At 39.0% G+C, this 27,911-nt stretch overlaps 1 protein-coding gene across 4 annotated transcripts in view; it reads left to right on the top strand.

Annotated features, from left to right (window-relative positions):
• The window catches only part of gmeb2 (glucocorticoid modulatory element binding protein 2), a 74,864-nt gene extending 50,674 nt beyond the window's left edge, over positions 1-24,190 (top strand). For 2 of the 4 annotated variants that reach the window (XM_063041436.1, XM_063041437.1), the window contains 4 exons: positions 4,951-5,088; positions 8,860-8,982; positions 14,463-14,522; positions 20,927-24,190. In XM_063041436.1, the coding sequence (XP_062897506.1) occupies positions 4,951-5,088; positions 8,860-8,982; positions 14,463-14,522; positions 20,927-21,579 (974 nt within the window). In that variant the 3' untranslated portion in view covers positions 21,580-24,190. The remainder of the gene's footprint in view (positions 1-4,950; positions 5,089-8,859; positions 8,983-14,462; positions 14,523-20,926) is intronic. The other 2 variants (XM_063041438.1, XM_063041439.1) reach the window with 1 other exon arrangement.
• Positions 24,191-27,911: the final 3,721 nt, after the last annotated feature.

Here is a 27,911-nt window from a genome sequence, read left to right on the forward strand (position 1 = left end):
CAGCAACCTTGATGATTTGCCAGAGATTTTCGATTGGGTTAAGGTCAGGACTCTGACTGGGCCACTCAACAACATCAATTTCCTTCATTTGAAGCCACTCCATGGTTGCTCTGGCTATGTGCTTTGTCCTGCTGAAAGATGAAATTCCTCCCCAGTTTAAGCTTTCTGACAGAGGCTCACAGGTTTTTATCCAGGCTCTCTCTGTATTTAGCAGCATTCATCTTCCCATCAATTCTGACCAGATTTCCAGTCCCTGCTGCTGAAAAGTATCCCCATAGCATGATGCTATCTCCACCACACGTTTTTAGATTATGAGAACACTCAGTCCTCTTTTTATTGTCATTTAGAAATGCATACGTGCATTAAGAAATGATACAATGTTTCTCCGGAGTGATATCACAGAAAACAGGACAAACCAAAGACTAACACTGACAGAACTACATAATTATAACATATAGTTACAGCCGTGCAAAGCAATACCATAATTTGATGAAGAACAGACCATGAGCACGGTAAAAAAAAAAGTCTTAAAGTCTTGAGTCGATTAACTCCCAAGTCCCCGATAGCAGGTGGCAAATCTGCAGAGAGATAGCAGGCAACTGCAGGAAACATAAAGTTGTGGTGGTAGGGGATTTTAATTTTCCATATATTGATTGGGACTCCCATACTGTTAGGGGTCTAGATGGTTTAGAGTTTGTAAAATGTGTTCAGGAAAGTTTTCTAAATCAATATATAGAGGGACCAACTAGAGGGGATGCAATATTGGATCTCCTGTTAGGAAACGAGTTAGGTCTGTGTAGGGGAGCACTTTGGTTCCAGTGATCATAACACCATTAGTTTCAACTTGATCACGGACAAGGATAGATCTGGTCTTAGGGTTGAGGTTCTGAACTGGAGGAAGGCCAAATTTGAAGAAATGAGAAAGGATCTAAAAAGTGTGGATTGGGGTAGGTTGTTCTCTGGCAAGGATGTGATCGGTAGGTGGGAAGCCTTCAAAGGAGAAATTTTGAGAGTGCAGAATTTGTATGTTCCTGTCAGGATTAAAGGCAAAGTGAATAGGAATAAGGAACCTTGGTTCTCAAGGGATATTGCAACTCTGATAAAGAAGAAGAGGGAGTTGTATGACATACATAGGAAGCAGGGAATAAATAAGGTGCTTGAGGAGTATAAGAAGTGCAAGAAAATACTTAAGAAAGAAATCAGGATGGCTAAAAGAAGACATGAGGTTGCCTTGGCAGTCAAAGTGAAGGATAATCCAAAGAGCTTTTACAGGTATATTAAGAGCAAAAAGATTGTAAGGGATAAAATTGGTCCTCTTGAAGATCAGAGTGGTTGGCTATGTGCGGAACCAAAGGAAATGGGGGAGATCTTAAATAGGTTTTTTGCATCTGTATTTACTAAGGAAACTGGCATGAAGTCTATGGAATTAAGGGAAACAAGTAGTGAGATCATGGAAACTCTACAGATCAAAAAGGAGGAGGTCCTTGCTGTCTTGAGGAAAATTAAAGTGGATAAATCCCCGGGACCTGACAGGGTGTTCCCTTGGACCTTGAAGGAGACTAGTGTTGAAATTGCAGGGTCCCTGACAGAAATATTTAAAAAGTCGCTGTCTACAGGTGAGGTGCCAGAGGATTGGAGAGTGGCTCATGTTGTTCCGTTGTTTAAAAAAGGATCGAAAAGTAATCCGGGAAATTATAGGCCGGTAAGTTTAATGTCGGTAGTAGGTAAGTTATTGGAGGGAGTACTAAGAGACAGAATCTACAAGCATTTGGATAGACAGGGACTTATTAGGGAGAGTCAACATGGCTTTGTGCGTGGTAGGTCATGTTTGACCAATCTATTGGAGTTTTTCGAGGAGGTTACCAGTAAAGTGGATGAAGGGAAGGCAGTGGATATTGTCTACATGGACTTCAATAAGGCCTTTGACAAGGTCCCGCATGGGAGGTTAGTTAGGAAAATTCAGTCGCTAGGTATACATGGAGAGGTGGTAAATTGGATTAGACATTGGCTCGATGGAAGAAGCCAGAGAGTGGTGGTAGAGAATTGCTTCTCTGAGTGGAGGCCTGTGACTAGTGGTGTGCCACAGGGATCAGTGCTGGGTCCATTGTTATTTGTCATCTATATCAATGATCTGGATGATAATGTGGTAAATTGGATCAGCAAATTTGCTGATGAAACAAAGATTGGAGGTGTAGTAGACAGTGAGGAAGGTTTTCAGAGCCTGCAGAGGGACTTGGACCAGCTGGAAAAATGGGCTGAAAAATGACAGATGGAGTTTAATACAGACAAGTGTGAGGTATTGCACATTGGAAGGACAAACCAAGGTAGAACATACAGGGTTAATGGTAAGGCACTGAGGAGTGCAGTGGAACAGAGGGATCTGGGAATACAGATACAAAATTCCCTAAAAGTGGCGTCACAGGTAGATAGGGTCGTAAAGAGAGCTTTTGGTACATTGGCCTTTATTAATCAAAGTATTGAGTATAAGAGCTGGAAGGTTATGATGAGGTTGTATAAGGCATTGATGAGGCGGAATCTGGAGTATTGTGTGCAGTTTTGGTCACCAAGTTACAGGAAGGATATAAATAAGGTTGAAAGAGTGCAGAGAAGGTTTACAAGGATGTTGCCAGGACTTGAGAAACTCAGTTACAGAGAAAGGTTGAATAGGTTAGGACTTTATTCCCTGGAGCGTAGAAGAATGAGGGGAGATTTGATAGAGGTATATAAAATTATGATGGGTATAAATAGAGTGAATGCAAGCAGGCTTTTTCCACTGAGGCAAGGGGAGAAAAAAACTAGAGGACATGGTTTAAGGGTGAGGGGGGAAAAGTTTAAAGGGAACATCAGTGGGGGCTTCTTCACACAGAGAGTGGTGGGAGTATGGAATGAGCTGCCTGATGAGGTGGTAAATGCAGGTTCTTTTTTAACATTTAAAAATAAATTGGACAGATACATGGATGGGAGGTGTATGGAGGGATATGGTCCGTGTGCAGGTCAGTGGGACTAGGCAGAAAATGGTTCGGCACAGCCAAGAAGGGCCAAAAGGCCTGTTTCTGTGCTGTAGTTTCTATGGTAAAAGCTATGGTAAAAGGGAGAAACTCCCTGCCATAAACCTGCAGGCTCTGTCAACTTGCTGATGCCTTGGAAGCAGCCGACCACAGTCGACACTGAGTCCATCCGTCCGAAAACTTCGAGCTTCCGACCAGCCTCTCCGGTACAGCCTCCTGAGCGCCATCCTCTGCTGAGCGCCTTCGACCTCTCCCCAGCCGCTGAAACACACAAAGCCGAGGATTTCGGGGCCTTCAGCTCCGGAGATTCTGGTTACCACACAATAGCAGCAGCAGCGAAGCGGGCATGTCAGAAGTTTTCCAGATGTTCCTCCGTGCTCTCACATCTGTCTCCATTGAATCAGAATTGTGCACAGTCCCCTACTTGACAGACAACAGATAGTCATCACCAGAGAGGCCGCGCGCGCTGCAGTCACGCCTTTATAGTAGGGATGGTGTTACCTGGCTGATGCACAGGTAAAATATTAGGTTTACATCACATGTACCACTTAGTATTAAGGCAAAAAAATTCCACTTTAGTTTCATTTAACCACAAGACCTTCTTCCACATCTTTACAGTATCTTCTGAGTGATGCTTTGCAAAGTCTTTACCGTCAAGAACATTTTTTTTTTTTAGCCAGGGCTTCTCCTTGCTACTTTTCCATTAATACTCCTTTTGTGCAAGGTGTTAGAGATTGTGGAGCCATGAACTGTATCTCCAGTTGCAGTCACCTGACTTCTGCAGTTCACTCAGAATGACTGTTACCGTCACAGTAGCCTCTCTCACAAGTGCCGTTCTTCTCCAGCGAATAACTTTAGAGGGGTGGCCTGACCTAGGCAGTGTGGCTGTGGTTTCATATTTTTTCCACTTTTTCACGATGGACTGCACTGAGCTCCAAGGTTTATTGAATGTCTTTGAGATGGTCTTGTACCCTTCCCTAGACTTGTGCTTTTCTATTATCAGTTTTGGTCTGGTCTGTTGAAAATTTACCATACTGTTTGACCTTACGGAGAGAGGGGGGTATTTATTTTTATGAATTCACTGAAAACAGGTAATTTCCAACTTTCTACATCAACAAATGGAGTGAGTTGGTGAGGTATTGCACCTGAGAAAAGGTAATATTGTAATTACAAAGGGGATGAATACATTTTCAGCCTCACAATTTTGGTTTATAATTTTTAGTAAATTGTTGACAAAAATTTGGATTTTTTTTCTTTTGATTTGACATTATGCATAATGTTTTGCAGATTAGCTCAAAAATCCTACTTCAATATATTTAAAATTTAGAAAATGAGACAGTAAAATGTAAAAATGGTTGTAGTGCTGAATACTTTTCAAGGCACTGTAAGGATGTTGCATTAGGCTTTTATAATGTATTTGTCCTGCAACTTTATTACACAGTTAATTAGAATGTTGTAAGAAGGTAGAATATTTTATCACAAATTTAGACTTCATGCAGTGTTCATTGGTCTTCAGATCATGAGGCTGAGGAAGTAGGTCTGCAAATTCACTAATTACTACATATTTGGGACTATCCTGTACTAAAATTCCACCATCCATTACCCTACTCCTCCAACCCCTCTTTGCTGCTAGTCATCCAATTATATCTCTACCATCACTATCAGCATAATCCCTGATGTCATTTCAATGACATATTTTGTCTCATTATGAACAATACACCTGCTTAAATTGCCAAGCTACTTAAATTTTAGGTTGAGCAAAAAAATCATTTTTAAGCATTGAAGAAAATTATATACAAGGAGGAGCAATGATAAGCAAAGGACAGAATCAATGTGAATGATTAACATAAAAATTCAGCTTATTCTGTATTTGCTTCTGAATTAAGGTTTCCTAAATTTAATTTTGTATGTAATTTTAAAAACATTTTCTGTCATATCAAAGATGACACATTCTCATTTTGGCGTGGCTTAAAAGAAGCAGGTTTGCTAGAAGAAGTTATACAGGAGTTTCAGCAAGAAATGCAAGGTTCTTTGAAAAGCCTTCAACAAAGAATGCATCAGCCTCCTCTTCAAGTTGGAGGTAAGTTTTAGTTCAAAATTTATAAAATAAAATGTTTAAAATACTGAATGAAATGGCAGCTCATTTAAATTATTAAAGAACAATTTAAATTATGGATGATCCACAACATGACCTTTCAAGGCAAATTTATCTTTTTTTCTGCCTGAGAGATGTGTCTACGGGAAGACTTGGTGTTGTGTGAAAGAGCTTTCTTGGTTTTCTTGGCTATCTGTTGTTCTGGGGTAATCTTCTTCAACTGAATATCCACCAAGAACCACATCCAGTTAATATCCAAACCTACCAGCACAATTAGAAGGATATAAAAACATCTTTGTCTTGACTTTCTTTCTCCACACTTTCAATTTCACTAGCAGGCAGGCAGCCTTTCTAAACTTGAATAAAAACAGAAAAGGCTGACACACTCAACAGGACTAACAAAGGGTTTTCTACCTGAAACATCCACATTTCTTATCTGACTTGTGAGTGTTGTTAGCATTTTCTTTCTTATTTCTAATTCAAGTTAGGAATGCTGTGAGTTGTTCTGGCATAAAAAGATCTGAAGTAGACACAGCTTAAGGATCTACTTCATACCAAGTGATTTGAGAAGACAGAAACATAATCATTTTGGGGTGTGGGAAACTGGGATATTTGTCAGGGATGTCTCTGAGGTTTAGCAATTTATAATGCAGAATACATAAATTACCCAGTGAACTATTATGATCTGACATTGTTTAGTGCAAAAGGAACATACTGCATTCAACTTAAGAAGGGATGATTGTAGTGTATGAAAAGAAAATGTAGGGAGTATGTATGAAAATAGAGAAATTAAATAATGATGCATTTTCTGTCAAGTTTAGATTGGGAATGCTCAAGTTGCTTGGAATTCAGTTTGATTAACATGGTACTTTATGACTCATCAAACAATAAAATCCTGACATTATAATGTTAATTAACTCAACATCATACAGGATATTGAAGTCATGGCACCAATGAATGCTAGTTTAATATGAATCTCAGGAAGATTAAAGAGAAAGGGATAACTGTAATTTTAGAAGGGCTAACTTTACAGAAGTCAGGTAACTAATCAAACAAATTAATTTAAGACTTTTGTTCTGCAACATTTCAGTAGAAAACATCTTTAAAGGCATAATGCTGAAAATACATGGAAAATCTGTACCTAGCAAGCAAACATTAAACAGGAGGGACCTTAAATGAGCTGACAAACTAATAAGGCCTGAATCAGAAGGGAAGACAACTTCTGGGAATCGTACAAGGAGAGGTGAGGGGTTTTCTTTGGGATGGGTTGCAATACAAAGAAATAAGCAAAAATGTGGAGCAAAGGGTCAGAGACAGAGCTGAAGATGAAAAACATTATCTTAAAATTCTTAAAGCATTTAATAATAAAACCAGTAGACTTTCAATGTTTAATCTTCATCCTTTGCATTGAGAAAGTGTCTTAGATATTGGGAATTCAGTCTAAACTAAAAATGTAATAAAGAGGAACAGAAGGAGGCCATTTGGTCCTTTGAACTGGCTCTGTTATTCATCAAGATCACAGCTGATTTTCTACCTCAACACCATTTTCTTACTTCCACACCTCCTTTGATTCCTGTACTACCCAGAACTATTTTTATTCTCCCTAAGCACTCTGTGATGGAAAATTCCAAAGATTCATCACCATCTTATTGAAAAGATTTCTTCTCTCTTCTGCTCTGAAAACCCTGTGTGTAATTTCATGTAAAAGCCCGGACTGACCCTCTCATTCTAGACCCCTTAACTAGGAGAATCATCCCTCCCATATCCAGTTTTTTTTTGAGGCGCGTACGAGTTTTGTAAGTTTCAGTGAGATTTCCCTCCATTCTCCTAAACTAGGGAGTTTCGGGCTAGTGTAGCCAGTCTATCCTATTTGGCAAATACGCCACTGCTGGAACCAGTTTAATAAATACTTGCTCCACAATCATCTGACTCATTCCCCAGGCAAGTACAGTCTGCCCTTTTTGTCAAGTAAGGAAGCTATGCCAGGTAGGGTCTCACCCAATGACCTGCATAACTGCAGTAAGATCTGCACTAAAATCCTCTTGCTATGATGGCCAGCCTGCGTTTTACCTTCCTAATCTCTTGAGAACCTGTTATTTATGACCAATTACTAATCTGTAGTTGAATTGGTTGCAATTAACTGGATTTCTTGAGGGAGGATTTGCGGAGCAGGTTTAAGAACAGGTCAGCGTAGCAGGCAAGTATTCAAGAGCTCATTAGCAGGGTAATTAACAATAAAAAAGATATGCTAATTATGAGGCTTGTAGATAAATTTATAATATAACTAAAAGTAAAATGTTTTGAAAATATTGTGAACATATCAAGTTATTTCATTTCCATAGATTTATGCCTTTTGTAGTCTCAGAAAATTTGCTTTAACTTATCTATGATAAAGGGCTGCCCAGGATTTAAGCATAGCGTTATACCTATATTGGTCTGTAATGTCACAGGGGCAAATCTGTAGCTGAGTCTTGCAATGAACTTTCCCTTCGGTAATAAAGTTTTCCAAGTAATAGTTGTTAGCTGTGACTTACAAATCTCATTGCATAATTCAGTCAAGTATGGTCATTCTGTGGCATTAAGCTGCACCCAAGATTTTCCTAGATTCATCAGTGTGAAATTTCGAAATTTGTTTGTTTCTCCAGCCCCCAAACAAACTTAACTCCATAGGAACTCGTGCATACCCAATGAATATTGTGTATCAGCTAATCATATATGTTAATATTAGTATGAAGTTGATTTAAAAAAAAGAAAATGCTAAATTATTCTGTTTTAATTGACAATGTAAAACTGGGATAAGCATTTCTTGCACAACAAGAAAGGCTTGGTAATTATCATCTTGTGTGGGGTCAATTAAAGAAGAATAAGGATAACATATTAGAATTTTTTATTAAAGTGGAAAGTGAGATGGGTTACGGAAGGATTACATTCCTATGAGCTATCTATTAGCTATCTTTTTCCTAAGTTAGAATTGCCTGTTTTCTAATGTAATTTTGCTCTGCTTACTCTTTCTATAATTCTTTCAATTTATCAATGAAATATTTGGTGGATCCAGTTGTTAAGGAATACCACAAAACTTAGTATTATTATTTTTACTACTACAATGGAAAGTTATTTTAAAAAATTATGGTAAAATTTGCTTCGAATTGGATTTCCATCAGCCACATCTTCTGTTACCTGGGGGACCATGTACTTGAATCTGGATCATAAATCTCAATCTATAGAGTGAGTTACCCATACAGATTGAAGAACTTCATTTGAAGGCTTGAGAGCGGAATAGCTAATGGGTAGTATAGAAGAAACAAATAACGGGAATTGCAACTGTAATATCTTTCAATCTGGTGTAAAATTGTACAAAGATGGTTAACAAAAGTTAAGGATAGTATTGGTTCCGGAGAGGAATTGTATCAGGCTGGAAGGCAAAATAACAAATCTGCCAGCAGGAACAGTTTAGGTTTTAGTTAAGAAAAACAAAGAAATTTATTGAGATAACAAATGGAGTGTAAATTTGTAGGATTCTTGCTAGTTTGTCTACTCTCACTGTTATTTTCTATTTTACAAATAGTTCATTAAGTTTAGACTGAAAAAATAACTGGTTTCTTAAAAGAATTAATTATTTCATCTATTTCCAACTCGAATTTATGCCAAACCAACTGAGATGTTTAGAAGTTGCCATTTTTATTAGGAAATGTTTTTATTGTTTTGAGTGTTTATTTTATGGACTATATTTGCTAACATTAACTGTTTATTTTTCAGATGCAATCATTCTTAATAATATTGTACAAAGTTTCGGTCTGTTGGACCTTGTTAAAAAAGTTTTGGCAAGTCATAAAAGTCAAATGGATCGTTCCCGAGAACAGTACACGCGAGATTTAGCAGGTCAGTTTAATTCCAATTGTGTATGTCCCTGTGACACAGTACTCATAAGTCAAAACTACATCGAAGCAAAGTATCTTGTCTCGTGTCAATCACTTCAAATTTGGAGGTGCTTTTATTGTTACTCCTCTTTCAGTAATGTCTACTTTCCACTCTGCCATTCATGTCATTATCCTCTTAGTACTGTATTAGAATATTATTCTCTCAATAGAAAAGCATATGTGTATAGGATACATGTCTATAGAAAGCATCTTCTTTCTTTGCAGTAATCCTACCCCAACATATTTCACCTTGACACTTTCAGGGATTGCAGTTATTTTATGATCTGGATTTTGTTGATTCTAGTTTGCTGGCCACATTTGCCACAGAAATAAACAATTGTAATGTACCTACAGTGTCTGTAAAGAAGAACCTACTGAGGGAAGGCCTACTGGCCCCATTGAAATTACTCCAGGGCCTGCTTTGTTATATCTGATCATTTGGGTGGGCTGCAGCTGAGGAAACCTTTGTCAGAAGGGAAGGCTGTGCCTTGAGCATCAATGTCTGTCTTGTCTATCCTTCTTACAGTTCCTTTGAACATCTCTGATATTCAGAAGAATTCAGAAACCAAAAACCTTCAATTCTGAAAATTTCCATTAAATAATTAAGAACATTACTATAAACACTACTTATTAAAACAATGCAGTTTACCTTGGACTTCTTCTCTACAAAATCCAGCAGGTATATGTTCCTATGGCGTCTATTTGAAGTTTTGGATTTGCACATTTCGATATGCTTGCTGGCAGTTGCATGGATAAATACTGGTAGTTTCCTGCAGAATGTCCGGTAAAAGTCTGTAAAAACTTGCCAACATTTCCCTTGGGTGATCTTTGTTCCTCAGAACTAGCGTTTGTTTATTATTTCAGCAGTAGCCACATATACATGGGGCTGCATTGGCAGAATTTCTGCTCATGGTCTATGCACACCCAAGATTTTCTCGGCCAGATAATGAAGAATTATTTTTAATCATCAGTGTTTTCGAATCCAATGACAAAGTCCAAATGGCAACTGGGTCGCACATGTCCTAATACAAATTGGAGCAGTTTGCAATACTTTGAAGAGAGTTTTGATGGCTCTGAAAATTTTGAGGCATTCTAATAATTTTAACAAATTTGTGATATTCAGACAGGTAAAATTAAATATTAAAAGTGAATAAGCTATTTTATCACATCTAGTTTAATATTAGGTCTGCCTTGTCTTTAAAATTTATGGACTATTCCACATTTTTTTTTAAACGAACAAGAAACTACTACAAATAGAAGAATATTTATGCTCCTTTTCTCATTTATCAGTAATACTCATGACCTTGCCTGCCAGACTGCAGCTTTGTAACAGATCATTGTGAAAGGTCACCCTACCAATAACTGGTTTTCTAACTGGACAGTATGACATTCAGTAAAAGCCTAACATCTGCACAGTATGTCTTAGCTTCAGCTCAACGGGTGCACGTCAAGCTCCATTATTTCTGATACAGTGTGTAGAACAGGGGTGCAGGACCATCCCAATTGTTCATACATTTTAAGTGCTACTGTCATAGTATCATCACCATCATCATCAGGTGCCATGCCCACTTTGAGCTTTGGCTGCCATGGCCCACACACTCCTGTTTCGGGTCAAGTGGATCAATTCATTGGTATTCATTTCCAGTTCTCTGGCTGCTGTCTCCATCATCATTTGTCTTTGACTTCCTCTTACTTTCTTCCCTTCAATCTTTCCCATAATTACCGTGCATTCTAACTCCTCTTTCCTAATCACATGTCCAATGAAGTTACGTTGCCTTTTCATGATCTCGTACATTATTTCTCCTTTTGTGTTTGCTCTGTTCATGGCATCCCCGTTAGATATTCGTTTCGTCCATTATATTCTTTGCATCCTCCTCAAAAACTACACCTCTACTGCTACAATTTGTTTCCTCATGCTACTAAATATTGTCCAACAATCTGAGCCATATAACAACTGGATAAATGTAACATTTCAGTACTCTGAGGCGGGTTGTCATGCCTAGTTTAGTACTGGTCAGTGTACTCTTCATTCTTGTAAAGGTGTCTTTTGCCATCCCTATTCTTCTTTTGATGTCCATGTCACACCTGCCAACTGATGTCACCCAGCTTCCTAAGTAGCAAAAGTTCTGTACTTGTTTTATGTCTTCCCTGTTTATTCTCAGCCTGCAGATAGGATTCTCCTTCTTTTTGGATATCACCATACATTCTGTCTTTTTGCAATTGATAGATAGACCCATTTTTGCACTTTCTTCAACAACTGTATCAATTAAGTTTTGTAGTTCTTCCTCTGTACTTGCAATAAACACAGTGTCATCTGCATATCTGAATTTATTGATGTTTTCTCCACCACCTTTGATTCCCAAGATGTCTCTTATTTTTTGTAATATTGTTTCACTGTACACATTAAATAAATCAGGGGAGAAAACACACCCTTGTCTAATGCCTCTCTTGATTTTTGTAAACTGACTCACTTCTCCATCTATTCTTACAGCGGCAGTTTGTTCCCAGTACAGATTTCTGATTAGGTGGAGGTCTTTTGAATCTAGTTCTTGAGTTTTCTGTAATATTTCAAATAACTTACTGTGCTTCACTTTATCAAATGCTTTTATGTAGTCGTTAAAACAAACAAACAAATCTTTGCACGAATAGCTCATTCTGATAGCATCCTTAACATCAATATTTCATTTCTTGTACCTTTGTCTTTCACAAAACCACATTGTTCTTTACCTATTTCAACTTGAATCTTACTTTTAGCTCTTGTCATCAAAATCCTTGGAAGTATCTTGGTGATATGACTCATTAAACTTATGGTCCTATGTAATTCACATTCTATTACTCCAGGTTTCTTAGGAAGAGTGATAAATACTGATTTTTTTCATCTCTTCTGGTATTATTCCAGTCTGATAAATGTCATTGATTAAATCAGTAAGTTTTTCAATTTCATAATTTTCAAGGGCGATAATTTGTTCTATTACTAATTCATCAAGACCTGCTGCCTTTCCTTCCTTCATCTTATTTATTGCATTACGAACTTCAGATTTTAATGTTTTAAAATGGACCTTCAATGTTTTTCGAGCACCTCCGCTCTGTCCGCCACAACAGACAGTATCTCCCGGTTGCCACCCACTTCAACTCCGCTTCACATTCCCATTCGGATATGCCCATACATGGCTTCCTCTGCTGCCATGATGAGGCTAAACTCAGGTTGGAGGAGCAACACCTCATATACTGTCTGGGTAGTCTCCAGCCCCTGGGCATGAACATTGAATTCTCCAACTTCGGTAATTCCCGCCCCCTCCCTTCCCCCATCGCTATTTCACTCTGCCCCCTTCCCCCAGCTGCCTATCACCTCCCCCATCGTTCCGCCTCCTTCTACTATCCATTGTGCTTTCCCCTATTCCTTCTTCACCTTTCCTGCCTATCCCCTCCCTGCTTCCCCTCCCCCACCCAGTTATCTTTCCCCTTACTGGTTTTTCACCTGGCACCTCCCAGCCTTCTCCTTCCCACCCTCCCCCCACCTTCTTTATAGGGCCTCTGCCCCTTCCCTCTTCAGTCCTGACGAAGGGTTCCGGCCCGTAACGTTGACTGACCGTTTCCACAGATGCTGCCCAACCTGCTGAGTTCCTCCAGCGTGTTGTGAGTGTTGCTTTGACCCCAGCATCTGCAGAGTATTTTGTGTTTTTAATTTCTGGTTTTTCACCTCAATCGTCTTCAAACAATTCCTGAATATACTCAGTCCATCTGTTCATAATCTCATCTTTTTCCTTGATAATGGTACCGCCCTTTGCTTTCAAACATCCACCTGAAGAACAGAGGAGCTTTCTACCAGTGATATTCTTGACTGATTGATGTAAACTTTTTGGATGCCTTGGTAGAATCAGCAAAGTCAGTGATTCCTAAAAAAGAAAAAAAGCACAAAGAATAAATGGATGACAGATAAAATCAAACATCTGTTGGAAGAAAGGAGATGGAAGAAGGCAAATCCTATAGAATATAAGTCCTTGGATAAAAAAGTTAAAAGCTTATGTCAAAAAGCCAAAGAAGAATGGTTAAACCAGGAATGTGAGCAAATAGAAAGAATCCTTATTACGGATCCAAAATGGTTACATCAACTCTCATAGTATATCTGTGTTTTTGATGAGTATTTGCAAATACCTAAAATAGCATTAAAACATTATCATATTCTGAGGAAGAAGGCTTCAGTGATGAAACGTAGGTTTTGTTTAAATACTGAGTTTCTCTTGCAGTCTTCACATTTTATTGCATCTCCATGTCCTCTATAGCCTTCAGTAGGCACTGAAACTCCTGTTCATTTTAGTTGTTCAGCAGATTACTTATTTTTTTCATCTAACCAGTAAATTTCTCATCTTTCCTTTAATACTACTGTGGAGCTATATCTAGTAGTAATTAATATTCTTGACCTCATCTCCTTCATCTTTTTCCTTGTTGAAGTTGCTTCATAATAGATTGGTTTTCTTATCTGCGTGCCGTGCCTTAGATTTCTTCCATAATCGTACCTATAAAACCACATTATGTCAAGGAGCCATGGTAACACAGCGGTTAGCACAATGCTATTACAGCTCAGGGCGCTGGCGTTGGAGTTTGGAGTTCAATTCCGATGTCATTTGTAAGGAATCTGTATGTTCTCCCCGTGGAATGCATAGGTTTTCCTGGGTGCTCCAATTTCCTTCATAGTCCAAAGACGCACCAGTTAGTAGGTTAATTGGTCATTGCAAATTGTCACGTGATTGGGCTAGGGTTACATCGGGGGTTGCTGGGTGGCTCGACTTGAAGGGCCGGAAGGGCCTGTTCCATGCTGTATTTCAATAAATAAATAATAAAGCTTGAATACCGCTTAGCTTTCTGTTTTTTTATAGCTGTTTTGTGATAGGCTTTGTTCTGCTGCTACTTCCTCATATCCAATGATAGAAAGCTGACCACCATTGAGGAGCCAGACACTTTGGCCTAGCAGGTTCCCAGACTGAGGTACACATAAATTAGTTTTGTTCAGACGTCAGTCATAAACAGTGCCGATTCACTAATGAACACAATTCCAGGCTAATTTTGAATTGATACACAAATGCCTTATGTTTATAACCATAGAACACAGAACACTATAGCATGGGAAATAGCATTTTGGCTCCAACGAATGTACTGACCATGATGCACATTTGAACTGCACATATATTGCACCATTCCCTGCCTGTTCGTGTGCCTTTCTAAATGCCTCTTGGTTGCCCCACCACTTCTCCTTCTACCACTTCCCCTGGTAGTACTTTTCAGGTACTGGCAACTCTGGGTTTAAAAAAAGTTGCCTTGTAAATTTTTTTTAGATTTCCCTCGTCTTACCTTAAAGATATGCCCTTTCATATTTAGCATTTCCACCCTGAGAAAAAGAGTCTATTTATTCAATATCTGCCTCTTATAATTTTATGTTATTAGGTTTTCCTTCAATCTCCAACACTCTAGAGAAAGTGATACAAGTTTGTCAAAAGGCTTCAGGTAACTTATACTCTCTAATTTAGATAACATCCTGGTGAGTCTTATCTGTACCCTCCTCAAAGCCTCTACATTCTTCCTTGTAATTTAGTAACCAGAACTACACACAGTACTCCAAACGTAGCCTAATCAACACATTTTTATGCAGATACAGATGACTTCTTGACTTTTATACTCAGCATCCTGACTGATGAAGACATATATGCTCCGTGCCTTTTTTGTTATTCTAACTATGCAATGCCACTTTCAGGGAGTTCTGGACTATCACTCCAAAATCTCTCTGTATGTCAATGCTCTTAAAAGTCCTGCTGCTTATAGTTTACTTTCCTCTTGTATTTGACCTTCCAAAGTGCAACCCTAACACTTACCTGGATTAAACTCCATCTCCCATTTCTCTGTCAGATTTCTAACTGCTCTATATCCTGTTGATTCCTTTGACAACCTTCCTCATTGTCTACATCTCCACTGATTATTGTGTCACTTGCAAACTTACAGCCCACCTTGCACGTTTGACCAAATCATATATATTTTGTGTGTGTGTGTATGTGTGTGTACAATTTCTTGCCGATGGTCCCGGTACTCCAACTATTGGTGTGGACCTTGTTAGTTCGGGCAGTGCCTGAGCCGGCTTGACTCTTGTCACTCTCATTTGGAGGTTTTTGTGGGCAGATGTAGCGTTAGCACGAGGGGTACTTCCATGAGTATGTCAGGAAGATGGCCCTTAAGGACAACCTGCTAGGAGAATACCTCAGACAGCAGGCGGGGGATATGGAAATGGGTGAAGCAGAGCCAGAAGACCAGATGCAGGACATGCCACTGCACGGGATGAACTATCGCCAGATATCAGAGGTGGCTGACATAGTAAAGTCGTACCAATGGTATGGCTGAGGGACAGCACAGAGGCACTGCTCTTGGCTGCACAAGAACAGGCACTGAGCACAAGAGCAATAGAAGCAAGGTCTATCACAGCAGACAAGACTCAAGATGCAGATTCTGCAAGGAATCTGCTGAAACCATCCAGCACATGCAAGATGCAGGCAGGGACAGCATACACTGAATGGCAGAACCACATTGCAAGAATTGTGTACAGGTACATCTGGGCTGAGTATGGATTGGACACTCCCAAGTCCAAATGGGAAACACCTGAGAAGTTTGTGGAGAATGACAAAGCTAAGACCCTATAGAACTTCCAAATACCGACTGATAAGCAGGTACTGGCCACCCATAATAATACTAGACAAGGAACAGAAGAAAGTAATAGTAATAGATGTGGCAATCCTAAATGACAGTAACATCAGGAAAAAAGAATATGAGAGGCTGGAGAAATACCTGGGCTTGAAAGAGCAGATAGAAAGGATGTGGAAGGTTAAAGCCAGAATAATCCCGGTGGTAACACTTACAGTACGCTGGATGAACTCAGCAGGTCGGGCAGCATCAGTGGAAACGATGAGTCGACGTTTCGGGCCGGAACCCTTCGTCAGGACTGAAGAATGAAGGAGGTGGAAGGATTTGAAGAATGCTTGTAGGTTCAGTTGAAAGACCAGTAATTTGAAAGACAAAGGGGTGAGGGAGGGGAAGCATCGACGTCATAGGCAGGAAAACAATGGGTAGTAGAAGAAGGAGGTGGAACCATGAGGGATGTGATAGGCAGCTGGGGGAGGGGGCAGAGTGAAATAGGGATAGAGGAAGGGAAGGGGAGGGAATTACCAGAAGTTGGAGAATTCTATGTTCATACTAAGGGGCTGGAGACTACCTAGACGGTATATGAGGTGTTGCTCCTCCAACCTGAGTTTAGCTCCATCATGGCAGTAGAGCAGGCCATGTATGGACATATCTGAATGGGAATGGGAAACAGAGTTGAAGTGGGTGGCTGCGTCTGATGCTTCCCCTCCCCCACCCCTTTGTCTTTCAAATTACTGGTCTTTCAACTGAACCCACAAGCATCTGGCCCGGAACGTCGACTCATCGTTTCCACTGATGCTGCCCAACCCGCTGAGTTCCTCCAGTGTACTGTAAGTGTTGCTTTGATCACAGCATCTGCAGATTATTTTGTGTTTGTAATCCCAGTGGTGATGGGAGCACTTGGAACTGTGACACCTGGATTGGGATAGTGGCTCCAATTCCGGAAATAACACCTGAGATCTTGGTCCAGAAGGGTGCACTACTAGGAACAGCAAGGATACTGCATCAAACCTACCACAAACAACAGAGGTCCCAGCACTGATCCTTGTGGAACACCTCTGGTCACAGACTTCCAGTCAGAATAATACTCCTCCACCACTATCTTCTGTCTTCTATGACAAGACAAATGCAAATCTAATCTATCAAATCTCCATGGATTCTCTGTACATTAATCTTCTGAATCAGCCTTCTAAGAAGGATCTTGTTGAAAGCTTTTCTAAAGTCAATATATACAATATCCATTGCCCTACTCCCATTAATTATTTTTTTAAATCTCCTCAAGGAGCCACAATCAACTTTATAAGACCTGACCTACCCCACACTGAACCATGCTGATTATCCCTAATAAGTAAGTCTATACTTCCCTCGATGATGGTAGATCCTATTCGTCAGAATCTTCAATAATTTTCCTACCTTGGATGTATTGTTCTCTGGCCTATGATTTCCCTTTTGCCTTTCTTAAACAGAGGAACAATGTTGTCTATGCTCCATTCCCTTATGACATTGCCTGGCTAAATGAGTCAATCTCTGGTCAATTAGTGGCTAAAGAGGATTCAAAGATCTTTGTCATGGTCCCCAGCAACCTCATCCCAATAATTTGTGACAGTTTGCATTAGGCTGTGGGACCTTATACATTATCATGACCCCAACCCATTAGAACCCAACAACTTCTTCCTTTTTGATGTCAACATGTCCTATAGTAACAGCATACCCATCTCTTATCCCTTCTGTTATCCCACTGTCTCCCATGTTCCCTTCTTTCAGTCAGTCCTGACGAAGGGTCTTGGCCCGAAACATGGACTGTACTTCTTCCTGTAGATGCTGCCTGGCCTGCTGTGTTCACCAGCATTTTGTGTGTGTTGCTTGTCTTCCAATTTCTTCTCCTTGATGAATACTGATTTGAAATATTGGTTCAGCACCTCGCCCACTTCCTCTGGCTGCATTCATAAAATTCCTCCTTTGTTCTCGAGTGGTCCAAATTACCCTCTTTAATGGAAATATAAACTGCTTTGGGATTCTCTTTAATCTGACCAGCCAAGCATATTTCATAACTGCTTTTACCCTTCTCGATACCCTGTTCTGTCTTGTTTTCTTTATATTCCTCAACGTCCATTTCAAATTTCAGTTGCCTAAACCTTCATTATGCCTTTTTTCCCTTTTTGACTAAATTTGCAACATCTTGCACCATCTGAGATTCCTACACCTTGCCATCTTTGTTTTTTTCCCTCAAGGAAACATGTTGGTCCTGAATTCTGACTGCTAACCCTTTATAGCATGTAATTTGAACTATGTGTACCTAATTGACTCATTTGGTGCAATATTACTTTCTGTTTTTCTATTACCTTTTTTCCAACTAGCTGTTAGAAAAGAGAACATTGATGAGGGATGTGGCAGAGATGCTTAATTTTATGAAATGACTTTAAATCATCTAGTCAGGATGTTCTCCACATTTTGTGGAAGCTGGTATTGAGGTCCATATATGGGAGCTGGTGACTAATTAATTCATAGAAACATAGAAAGATAGAAAATCTACAGCACAATACAGGCCCTTCGGGCCACAAAGCTGTGCCAAACATGTCCTTACCTTAGAACTACCTAGGCTTACCCATTGCCCTCTATTTTACTAAGCTCCATGAACCAATCCAGGAGTCTCTTAAAAGACCCTATCGTTTCCGCCTCCACCACTGCCGCCAGCAGCCCATTCCACACACTCACTATTCTCTGCGTAAAAAAGTTTACCCCTGACATCTCCTCTGTACCTACTTCCAAGCACCTTAAAACTATGCCCTCTCGTGCTAGCCATTTCAGCCGTGGGAAAAAGCATCTGACTATCCACAAGATCAATGCCTCTCATTATCTTGTACACCTCTATCAGGTCACCTCTCATCCTCCGTCGCTCCAAGGAGAAAAGACCCAGTTCACACAAACTCTTCTCATAAGGCATGCTCCCTAATCCAGGCAACATCCATGTAAATCTCCTCTGCACCCTTTCTGTGGTTTCCATGTCCCTCCTGTAGTGAGGCGACCAGAATTGAGCACAGTACTCCAAGTGGGATCTGACCAGGGTCCTATATAGCTGCAACATTACCTCTCAGCTCTTAAACTCAGTCCCATGGTTGAAGAAGGCCAATGCACCGTATGCCTTCTTAACCACAGAGTCAACCTGCTTAGCAGCTTTGAGTGTCCTATGGACTTGGACCCCAAGATCCCTCTGATCCTCCACAGTGCCAAGAGTCTTACCATTAATGCTGTATTCTGCCATCATATTTGACCTACCAAAATGAACTACCTCACACTTATCTGGGTTGAACTCCACCTACCACTTCTCAGCCCAGTTTTGCATTCTATCAATGTCTCGCTGTAACCTCTGACAGCCCTCCACACTATCCACAACACTCCCAAGCATAGTGTCAGCAAATGTACTAACCCATCCCTCCACTTCTTCATCCAGGTCATTTATAAAAATCAAGAAGAGTAGGGGTCCCAGAACAGATCCCTGAGACATACCACTGGCCACCGGCCTCCATGCAGAATATGAACCGTCTGCAACCACTCTTTGCCTTCTGTGGGCAAGCCAGTTCTGGATCCAGAAAGCAATTTCCCCTTGGATCCCATGCCTTACTTTCTCAATAAGCCTTGCATGGGGTACCTTGTCAAATTCTTGCTGAAATCCATATACAGTACATCTACTGCTCTACCTTCATCGATGTGTTTAGTCACATCCTCAAAAAATTCAATCAGGCTCGTAAGGCATGACCTGCCTTTCTCAAAGCCATGCTATCTATTCCTAATCATATTATGCCTCTCCAAGTGTTCATAAATCCTGCCTCTCAGGATTTCTCCATCAACTTACCAACCACTGAAGTAAGACTCACTTGCCTATAATTTCTTGGGCTATCTCCACTCCCTTTCTTGAATAAGGGAACAACATCTGCAACCCTCCAATCCTGTGGAACATCTGTCCTCATTGATTACAGAAAGATCATCGCCAGAGGCTCAGCAATCTCCTCCCTCGCTTCCCACAGTAGGCAGGGGCACATCCCATCCAGTCCCAGTGACGTATCTAACTTGATGCTTTCCAAAAGCTGCAGCACATCCTCTTCCTTAATATCTGCATGCACAAGCTTTTCAGTCCGCTGCAATCGCCAAGATCCTTTTCCATAGTGAATACTGAAGCAAAGTATTCATTAAGTACCTCTGCTATCTCCTCCAGTTGCATACACACTTTTCCACTGTCACAATTGATTGGTCCTATTCTCTCATGTCTTATCCTCTTGCTCTTCACATACTTGTAGAATGCCTTGGGGTTTTCTTTAATCCTGTCCGCCAAGGCCTTCTCATGGTCCCTTCTGGTTCTCCTAATTTCATTCTTAAGCTCCTTCCTGCTAGCCTTATAATCTTGTAGCTCTTTATCATTACCTAGTTTTTTGAACCTTTCGTAAGCTCTTCTTTTCTTCTTGACTAGATTTACAACAGCCTTTGTACACCACGGTTCCTGTACCCTACCATCCTTTCCCTGTCTCATTGGAATGTACCGATGCAGAACCCCACTCCAGTATCCCCTGAACATTTGCCACATTTCTTCCGTACATTTCCCTGAGAACATCTGTTCCCAATTAATGCCTCCAACTTCCTGCCCGATAGCCTCATATTTCCCCTTACTCTGATTAAACGTTTCCCTAACTTGTCCGTTCCTATCCCTCTCCAATGCTATGGTAAAGGAGATAGATTTGTGATCACTATCTCCAAAATGCTTTCCCACTGAGAGATCTGACACCTGACCAGGTTCATTTCCCAATACCAGATCAAGTACAGCCTCTCCTCTTGTAGGCATATCTACATATTGAGTCAAGAAACCTTCCTGAACACAGCTAATAAACTCCACAAATTCAGTAAGAAGTTACAGAATATACCCTGTGAGCGGTTGATTATGGAGTACCTTAGCCCTTGGAGAAGTTGCACTGAACAGCATAAACACCTGTATGGAACGTATAGGGGAAAAATGATAAAAGGATAGGCTGAAAGGATTAAATGGAATAGAGGAGGAGGAGGAGGAGGAGTCTTAATGAACAATGCCATGAGCCATTTGGGCTGAACAGCTTGCTTTTGGCTGTATATTCAATGTAATTCTAATCATTGAACTCTACTAGATTAGCTTATTTTTTGTGTTAAATGAAAAATGTGATAAGTATTTCTGAACACAGTTTTTTTTATTCTTGTTTCAGCTTTGGAACAACAATGTGATGAGCATCGTAAACGAGCCAAAGAATTAAAACACAAATCCCAGCACCTAAATAATGTCCTCATGACTTTGACTCCAGTTGCAGCAGCTCCTCCTTCAAAACGGCCTCGTCTTACAAGGGCAACATCAGGACCAGCAACTGTGGCAGCTCATATGGTTACAGCATCTCAATCAGGTCAGATTACATTGGCTTCTGGAGTGCCAATGTCTCAGCTGACAAATATAGGAAAAATGACAACATTATCCACTATTCCAGTCTCAGGAGTTGGTAAGAATCCACCACACACAGCAACATTTACTGCCACAGCTTCGCCATTAATTGGAGGGTACAGTGTTCTAGCGTCAAGTCCTGGAATACCCAATGCAGTTGAAATCCATCCAGATGCTTCTAATTTGGCTGTGCTAAGCACAGCTGCTATCCAAGATGGGAACACAGTGTTGAAGGTAGTTAGTCCAATCCAGCTGTTCACTACAGTTCCTGGTCTCAATGCTGCACTTCATAATGCCAATCAAATGGCACCTGTTGGAAGCACATTTATGGCTGTACCTTCAGGCACTGTTGAAACCACATCAGGAGAAGGACATACCACTATACAGGTAACATCAATAAGTGAAGAACATGAACAGAAGCCATAGTTCTTGAAAATTGCCTCATGATATTATTGGAATATTGTGTTAAAATGACTTGTTACTGAATGTAACTTTTGAGAATAGTACAGAGTGGTTTCTGTTATACTGTGGGTAAATCTTCGTCGCCAAGTGTAATGGTAAAAATGAAAGCAGCAAAATCATGGATCAGATTCAAGTTTCTCAACTCTTTTTCAGACTTTGTCTTAACTACAGAAATAAAGACATTTATGGGATATGCTTGGTAGAGTTGTTTATAATGCATTTTACAAAGCTTTGGATTGTATTTTGTGTGCTTTAATATCTAATAACACTCAAACTATTGTTATGTTGTTGCTTTAAAAAATGACTATTATGGAGGTTTTTTTTCTTTTTAATAGGTGCTCTCACTGTTTTCTAACAACTTTTTTTGTGTTGTGTTGTTTGGATAATCACATGGCTAATCAGGAGAATATGTAAATACCTGGCTGTTTTAATTTGTTTACAGCCAAATGTTGTGCATTCATTATATTTAAAATAAGGCTTGTATGTGACTGCAAAGATTTATGATTTTGTCATATAAAAACAGTAAAATGCAAAAAATATATTAAAACTATGAGCAAATTGGTTTATTTAAAAACATGTTTACATATTGTGTGTGAAATTATTATTTGATTCCTATTTTAGTGGCAGTCCCAATGTATTGTACCCTTTTTATTCATGATTCAAATGTGGTTATTTGGATGAATTGCTTTTACAGCACAAAATTAATTTACATTTCCTTTGCAGAAGTGTTTTAATGTCACATTAAGAATTTGATATTATTCACTTTTGTTTTACACAGCAGCTTTCTTAATAAAATTATAGGATCAAAATGCAGCTTCAACTAGTGGGACAAGATGGAAAGGATAGTGTCAGTAGTTTTCCAATCCTCACACTTTTTTTTTCAGGATATATGAAAATTTTCCAATTTTTCGTGAAACCACTCCTTCATAACATAGATGGATTTTCATTGTACCATAATTTGAGAGCGATTGGAATCTCTGAACAGTACCTTGTCTTACCCTTTAAGGTTCACCACATTTTCTTTAACAGAAAAGTTTAGAAGTTATTATTCTATTCTGTAATTAGAAAGAGCAAATCATTTAATAATGAATCAGTTAGTTTTTGAGGTAAAACTGTTTAGCCAAATTCTTTAGTAGAGGAAAAATGGTTTCTGCTCAATTTAGCAGAATGGTAAATAAAGATGTCTTTATGACTATTTCTTCATAAATTCAAAGATTTTCAATCCTTCTCTTGCTGTTAATTTGTTCACCAACTGCAGTTAAAACAGTGGGATTTGACCGGCTTCTGATTTTACTAGGAAGTTATATGACTAACCTGCTTGCAGATGAGAATTTTACACTTCTTTTGTGGGAATATGTTCGCTTGCCCTTATCATTCTTTCACATTACATTAGTTGAGATTACCATATAGGAGAGTAGAAGATTGCTTACATAGGTCGAGTTTGAGCTTCAGTGTATTAAATGATATTAAGTTACATCAACCAACCCTGAAATGAAATTTAAGTTTATAATTCATTGACAATTCATTGGATTTTACAAAATCTTTATGAAATATCTTGGTCAAAAAGCTTTGTGTGATTTTTAAGCGTTTAATTGATTTGTGGAGAGAACCAACATTATTGGTTCCAGAAGAATTCAAGATTTTTGGAATGTCAAGAGAACCATGAAAAATGTTATTTAACTCCAATGTGTAGTACATAAACGAGGAAATTCAGAATGTTCTTTCAGAATTAATCTATTTGTTTTCCCCCTTTATGGAAAAAAAGTGATAAATGAAAAGTTTAATACAAAAACTGCAACTTGAATGGATTTCATTTGACCGAAAAATGTAAAGACATATAAAAACACAGAAAAGCGGATAGTAGGTTGCATTTATATCTATTAAACTATCTCAAAATGGAATCTAGTAACTCCATTCATTTGGAAAAGGTGGCAAATATCAACAGTCCTTTTCTGATTTAGAAAAGTACAAAGGGAGTTCTATTGGATATATCTGATCGAAGAGTTTGGGATGTGAGAAACTGATTAGAAAGTGAGCTGGAATTGATTATTGTTTAAGATGTTAATGTACAAAATGTGAATGCTTCAGAATTATGTAACTCTTAAATCAGTATGTGATTAAAAGTAATTCAGTTAAATTTTCTTTGGGTACGGAAGGGAAACTTTAAAAGTTCTGTAAATAAAAGCTGTGTAACATAGAAACATTTTCGTAAAACCTCCTTTGCCTAATGTTAAATATTTGTGTCTGTTAGTTGAATTTAATGCGGTTGCTGTACTGTACTATTTTGTCTGTGGCATAAAAGCCATTTTCCATTTTGTACAAACTTTTACTGGGTAAATCAAAGCATTGAAATAATAAAAACTTTATGCCTTGCTTTGAAAGAAATTCAGAGTATTTTGCAAGGAGAATAAGTGTATAGTTAGATAAATATATTTACTAGCTTGTGCAAGATATTGCACAGACTAAGCTAAAGAATATCAATTTTAATGTTGCGTATTATTCCCTTACTATGATTGAACTAGCATTTGTAGTTCATTGCAATAGATTTCTTTTTACTGTTGTCTTGAAGACTAAATTCGACATTTGCCCACATTTTAAACAAATATTAAAATAATGACTGAGTTCCTTTACGTATGTATTTAATTATCCTTTAACTGTTTTGAAATCTGGCAATACGCATATGGATGTTGTGCAAAAAAAAATTTAGCTGTTTGGTGATAATTGCCATGAGAGCTGCACCATTTCACAAATAGTTCTGCATCAAAAGTGTGCAGTGAAATTTATCCCAAGAAAGACTGTTGGCTTATCTGCATTTCCATTAGATGTGAAATGCAATTAATTTGCTAGGATACATGGAAATTAATTAGAATGCTGCCTTTCATAAACCACTTCTACCTGAAAATTGTAGCTGTGAGCAGGGGAGAGGCAGGTAAGTAAAGAATCCATGCTCTTGTTTAAAGATTGATGCTTGATTGAGTCAGCTGATTATATTGATTGCAAGGTTAAAAATGTTCTTTTTGAAAAAGTTCCCACAATTTTATGGAGTCTTATGTAAAAGCAGAAAATATTGAAAAGTTACTGAATCCTAACCACAGACTTCCCTGTGTGAAATTAAGGTTAGGAGATGGTCAGCTGTGTATCTACAAAGAAACTTAACACAGGTATACGATACAGGAGCAGAATATGGGCTATCATGTCTGCTACGTCATTTATTTGTGCCTGATTATTTCTAACATTCTCCTGCTTTATCTCTGTAACCTTACCTCTTAACCAATCAAGAACCTATGAATTTCTGCCTTTAAACACCCAGTGACTGAGCTTCCAATGTCCTCTATTTCAATAGATTTACCTGAAGAAATTTCTCCTCTCATTTTTTTAAATTGATGTCTCTTTATTCTGAGGTTCTGCTCTCAGATGCTAGACTCTCCCTCTAATGGAAACATCTCTTCATGTTCACTCTATAAAGGCCTTTCATTATTTGGTAGGTTTCAATGAGATACCATACCCACCCAATCCTTCTGAAGGCTATCGCGTACAGGCCCAGAACTATCAAATGCTCGCCATACATTAGGTTTTTCATTCTTAATCATTCTTGTGAACCTGCTCTGTACTCTTCCGGGCCAACACATTTTTCCTTGGATGTGAGGCCTAAAATTGTTCACAATATTCCAGATGTGGACTGATCAACACCTTATAAAAACTCAGCAGTATATCCTTGCTTTTATATTCTAGTCCTCTTGAAATGAATGTTAACATTGCACTTGCCTTCATTTCTACCATCTCAATCTACAGGTTAACTCAAGGGAATCCTGAACGAGGACTTCCTTTGCACCTCTGATTTCTGATACTGAGTGCCATCTCTCTTCATTGGGACTGCCTAAAGGTCCAGTTTGGAGTTTCTTGATTGACCTAATGTACAAGATAACAGGGTGGCCATTCCTATTTTGGACACTGGCACACTATTTTCACTCTGAAAGTGATGGTAATGAACACATCAGGGAGAAGTAGGGTTAAGTCATGTGGCTCCTCAAGTCAACTTTGCTGCTTAGTAAGATAATGACTGATCCTTGAGCACTTGATAACATTCCTGCTTGTTTCCCTCAATGATCCACGGTCACTTTGGAGTTATAAAAGTCGATAGATCTCAATGTTGAATTCTGGTTAGAAGATTAGACTGGAGAAGTTTCTTGGAAGAGAGGAAGCTATATTGATTGAGATCCGAAGATCACAACTGGCTTTGATAGAGAATAGAAGGCATCTATTCCTTTTAAGATGAGATCATAGATTCTTTTTTGTTAAGAATAAAAGTTACAAGATTTAATGATTTTTTTTCCCTAAACTGTCAGGTAGTGATATCTTTCTGCTTACTTAACTCTTGCATCTCAACTTCCTGAAGAGAACAATGATGTTATCCTTCATTTAAGAACCTTGAGAAGCTTACTTAAAATGTTTTCCTTGTAAGCATTTTCAAAAATATCACTTTATACATATAGTGAGAAGATTTTGATTAGGAAATATAACAACAGATTTTAGTATCTTGCCCGAATGAACCTTTCCTTTAAATTCTAGTTCAGGTTGTTTTCCTCTCTCTGTAATTTCATTCACCTACAAACTTAGTTATCAGTCATAATTCTGATATTACTAGTTGTGTGAAATTCCTGCCTGCTCTTGGCTAAAGAAGGCCACCTAAGCCCGCTGAACTTGCCAGACTTGCAATTGATTTTCAATTAGTGTCAAATACTGCATGTTTGCATCAAATTAATAGGTAAAATAACTGGTAAAATGAATTTCATAAATATGAAAGCATAAAAGAGCATAGTATCCCTGGCTGTCCATGGTGTATGCAGTTTGTGTTGTGCTAAGAGTTTGGTTTATTTTTTGATAGGACAGCAGAAATCAATTACCAACCGACCTCTGAGATTGATGACCCTTTTAGTATTTATAAGCTGTCCCTTTTCCTCTACTTACTTTATATACAACAGGCAACAAGAAATTGAATAAATGACAACAGTCCCGAATTCTTTATTTTGTGGTGATTTACCTTTACTTGAGCTTGAGTGATTACAATAAACTAAATGCAAGGTCTGTGCCTGTGATACCGTCTCAACCTTTCTATGCTATGAGCCTAACCTTGCCAACAAACAGAAGTTTTGGGTGTCATCCTCTTCCACCTGCAGTCTCTTGTCTCAGTATTTCAGTTGCTAATGTTTCTTGCTTACTGATCAGGTCACGTATGCCTGCCTACAGTAACCTCTTGCAAAGTCTTACTTTTAAAGTAAAACACTACACACCATTATCAGCTGTAGTTGTGGTTTCCTTTTTGAACTTACAAATAGGTTCACACCATTCCTCATCATCTCCAATCCAACCTGGTTCTTGAATACAGTCCCAAGTTACTCTCATCTTGTCCCACCTTATTATTCAGTCTAGTATCTCATGTTCATTTTAATTTGCATTAATCTATGTTTCAAGTGGGAAAATGAGGTTTCAATACTTCATCCCACCCCACCCCTTTTGAGTGTCATCTTTGTTTAATTTGTTTGTTGTCATTCCTATTCACCAATTGTCAGGGAGAAATAATTCTGATTACAAAACTGATCCTTGTAACAATGCTTTGATGGAACTAGTTCTGGATTTGTCTATAGTTTTGAACAATTAATTAATGCTCAGCAATGATTTGGCTATTAACTTTTCCAAAGGCTTTTAGGATGACCTCGTGAGTTGGCTTTCGAGTGGAGGCTGTTATGGTCATATGAAAATTTCAGAGTCTTGTCAATAGTCAAAACTGCAGTCTCTCCTGTCTCTTCATCAATTTTAGGATAGATGAGCTACATCACTGTCTTTACAGTACTGTTTCCCTGGGTTAGGGAATGGGTAAATTAGCAGCATGTTGAGGTGGATAATTATTGAATTCCAGTTTCTCAGTTCTGGTGGCAATCTATCTATTCTGTCACCTTGAGGGGAAAAAATGTAACCTCCTTCCTGATGTCTAAACCTCTGGCCTGTGAAGCAACAGATGAAGGAGCATTCCGGTTTGTATTGAATACCTTGAGTCTGCTTGCAGGTGCAAAAAGAAGACCAGTTAACTCAGAGGGGGAGCCTGCAGGTCCCATACTCTCCATTGACACACCTGATGCTATTGCCTCCTCTACCCACGGCAGTGTCTGTTGATTCTGCAGTGATCTCATTAGTCATCTCAGAAACTATATAACTAGAATGGAAGCAAGCATTTTAATTTACCAGAAATGTATGGGCCTCGGTCAGGGCCGACCATGATAGACCTTGCATCCTATCCA

Source organism: Mobula hypostoma, chromosome 2, assembly GCF_963921235.1.
Source record: "Mobula hypostoma chromosome 2, sMobHyp1.1, whole genome shotgun sequence".
NCBI classification, from domain to species: Eukaryota; Metazoa; Chordata; class Chondrichthyes; order Myliobatiformes; family Myliobatidae; genus Mobula; species Mobula hypostoma.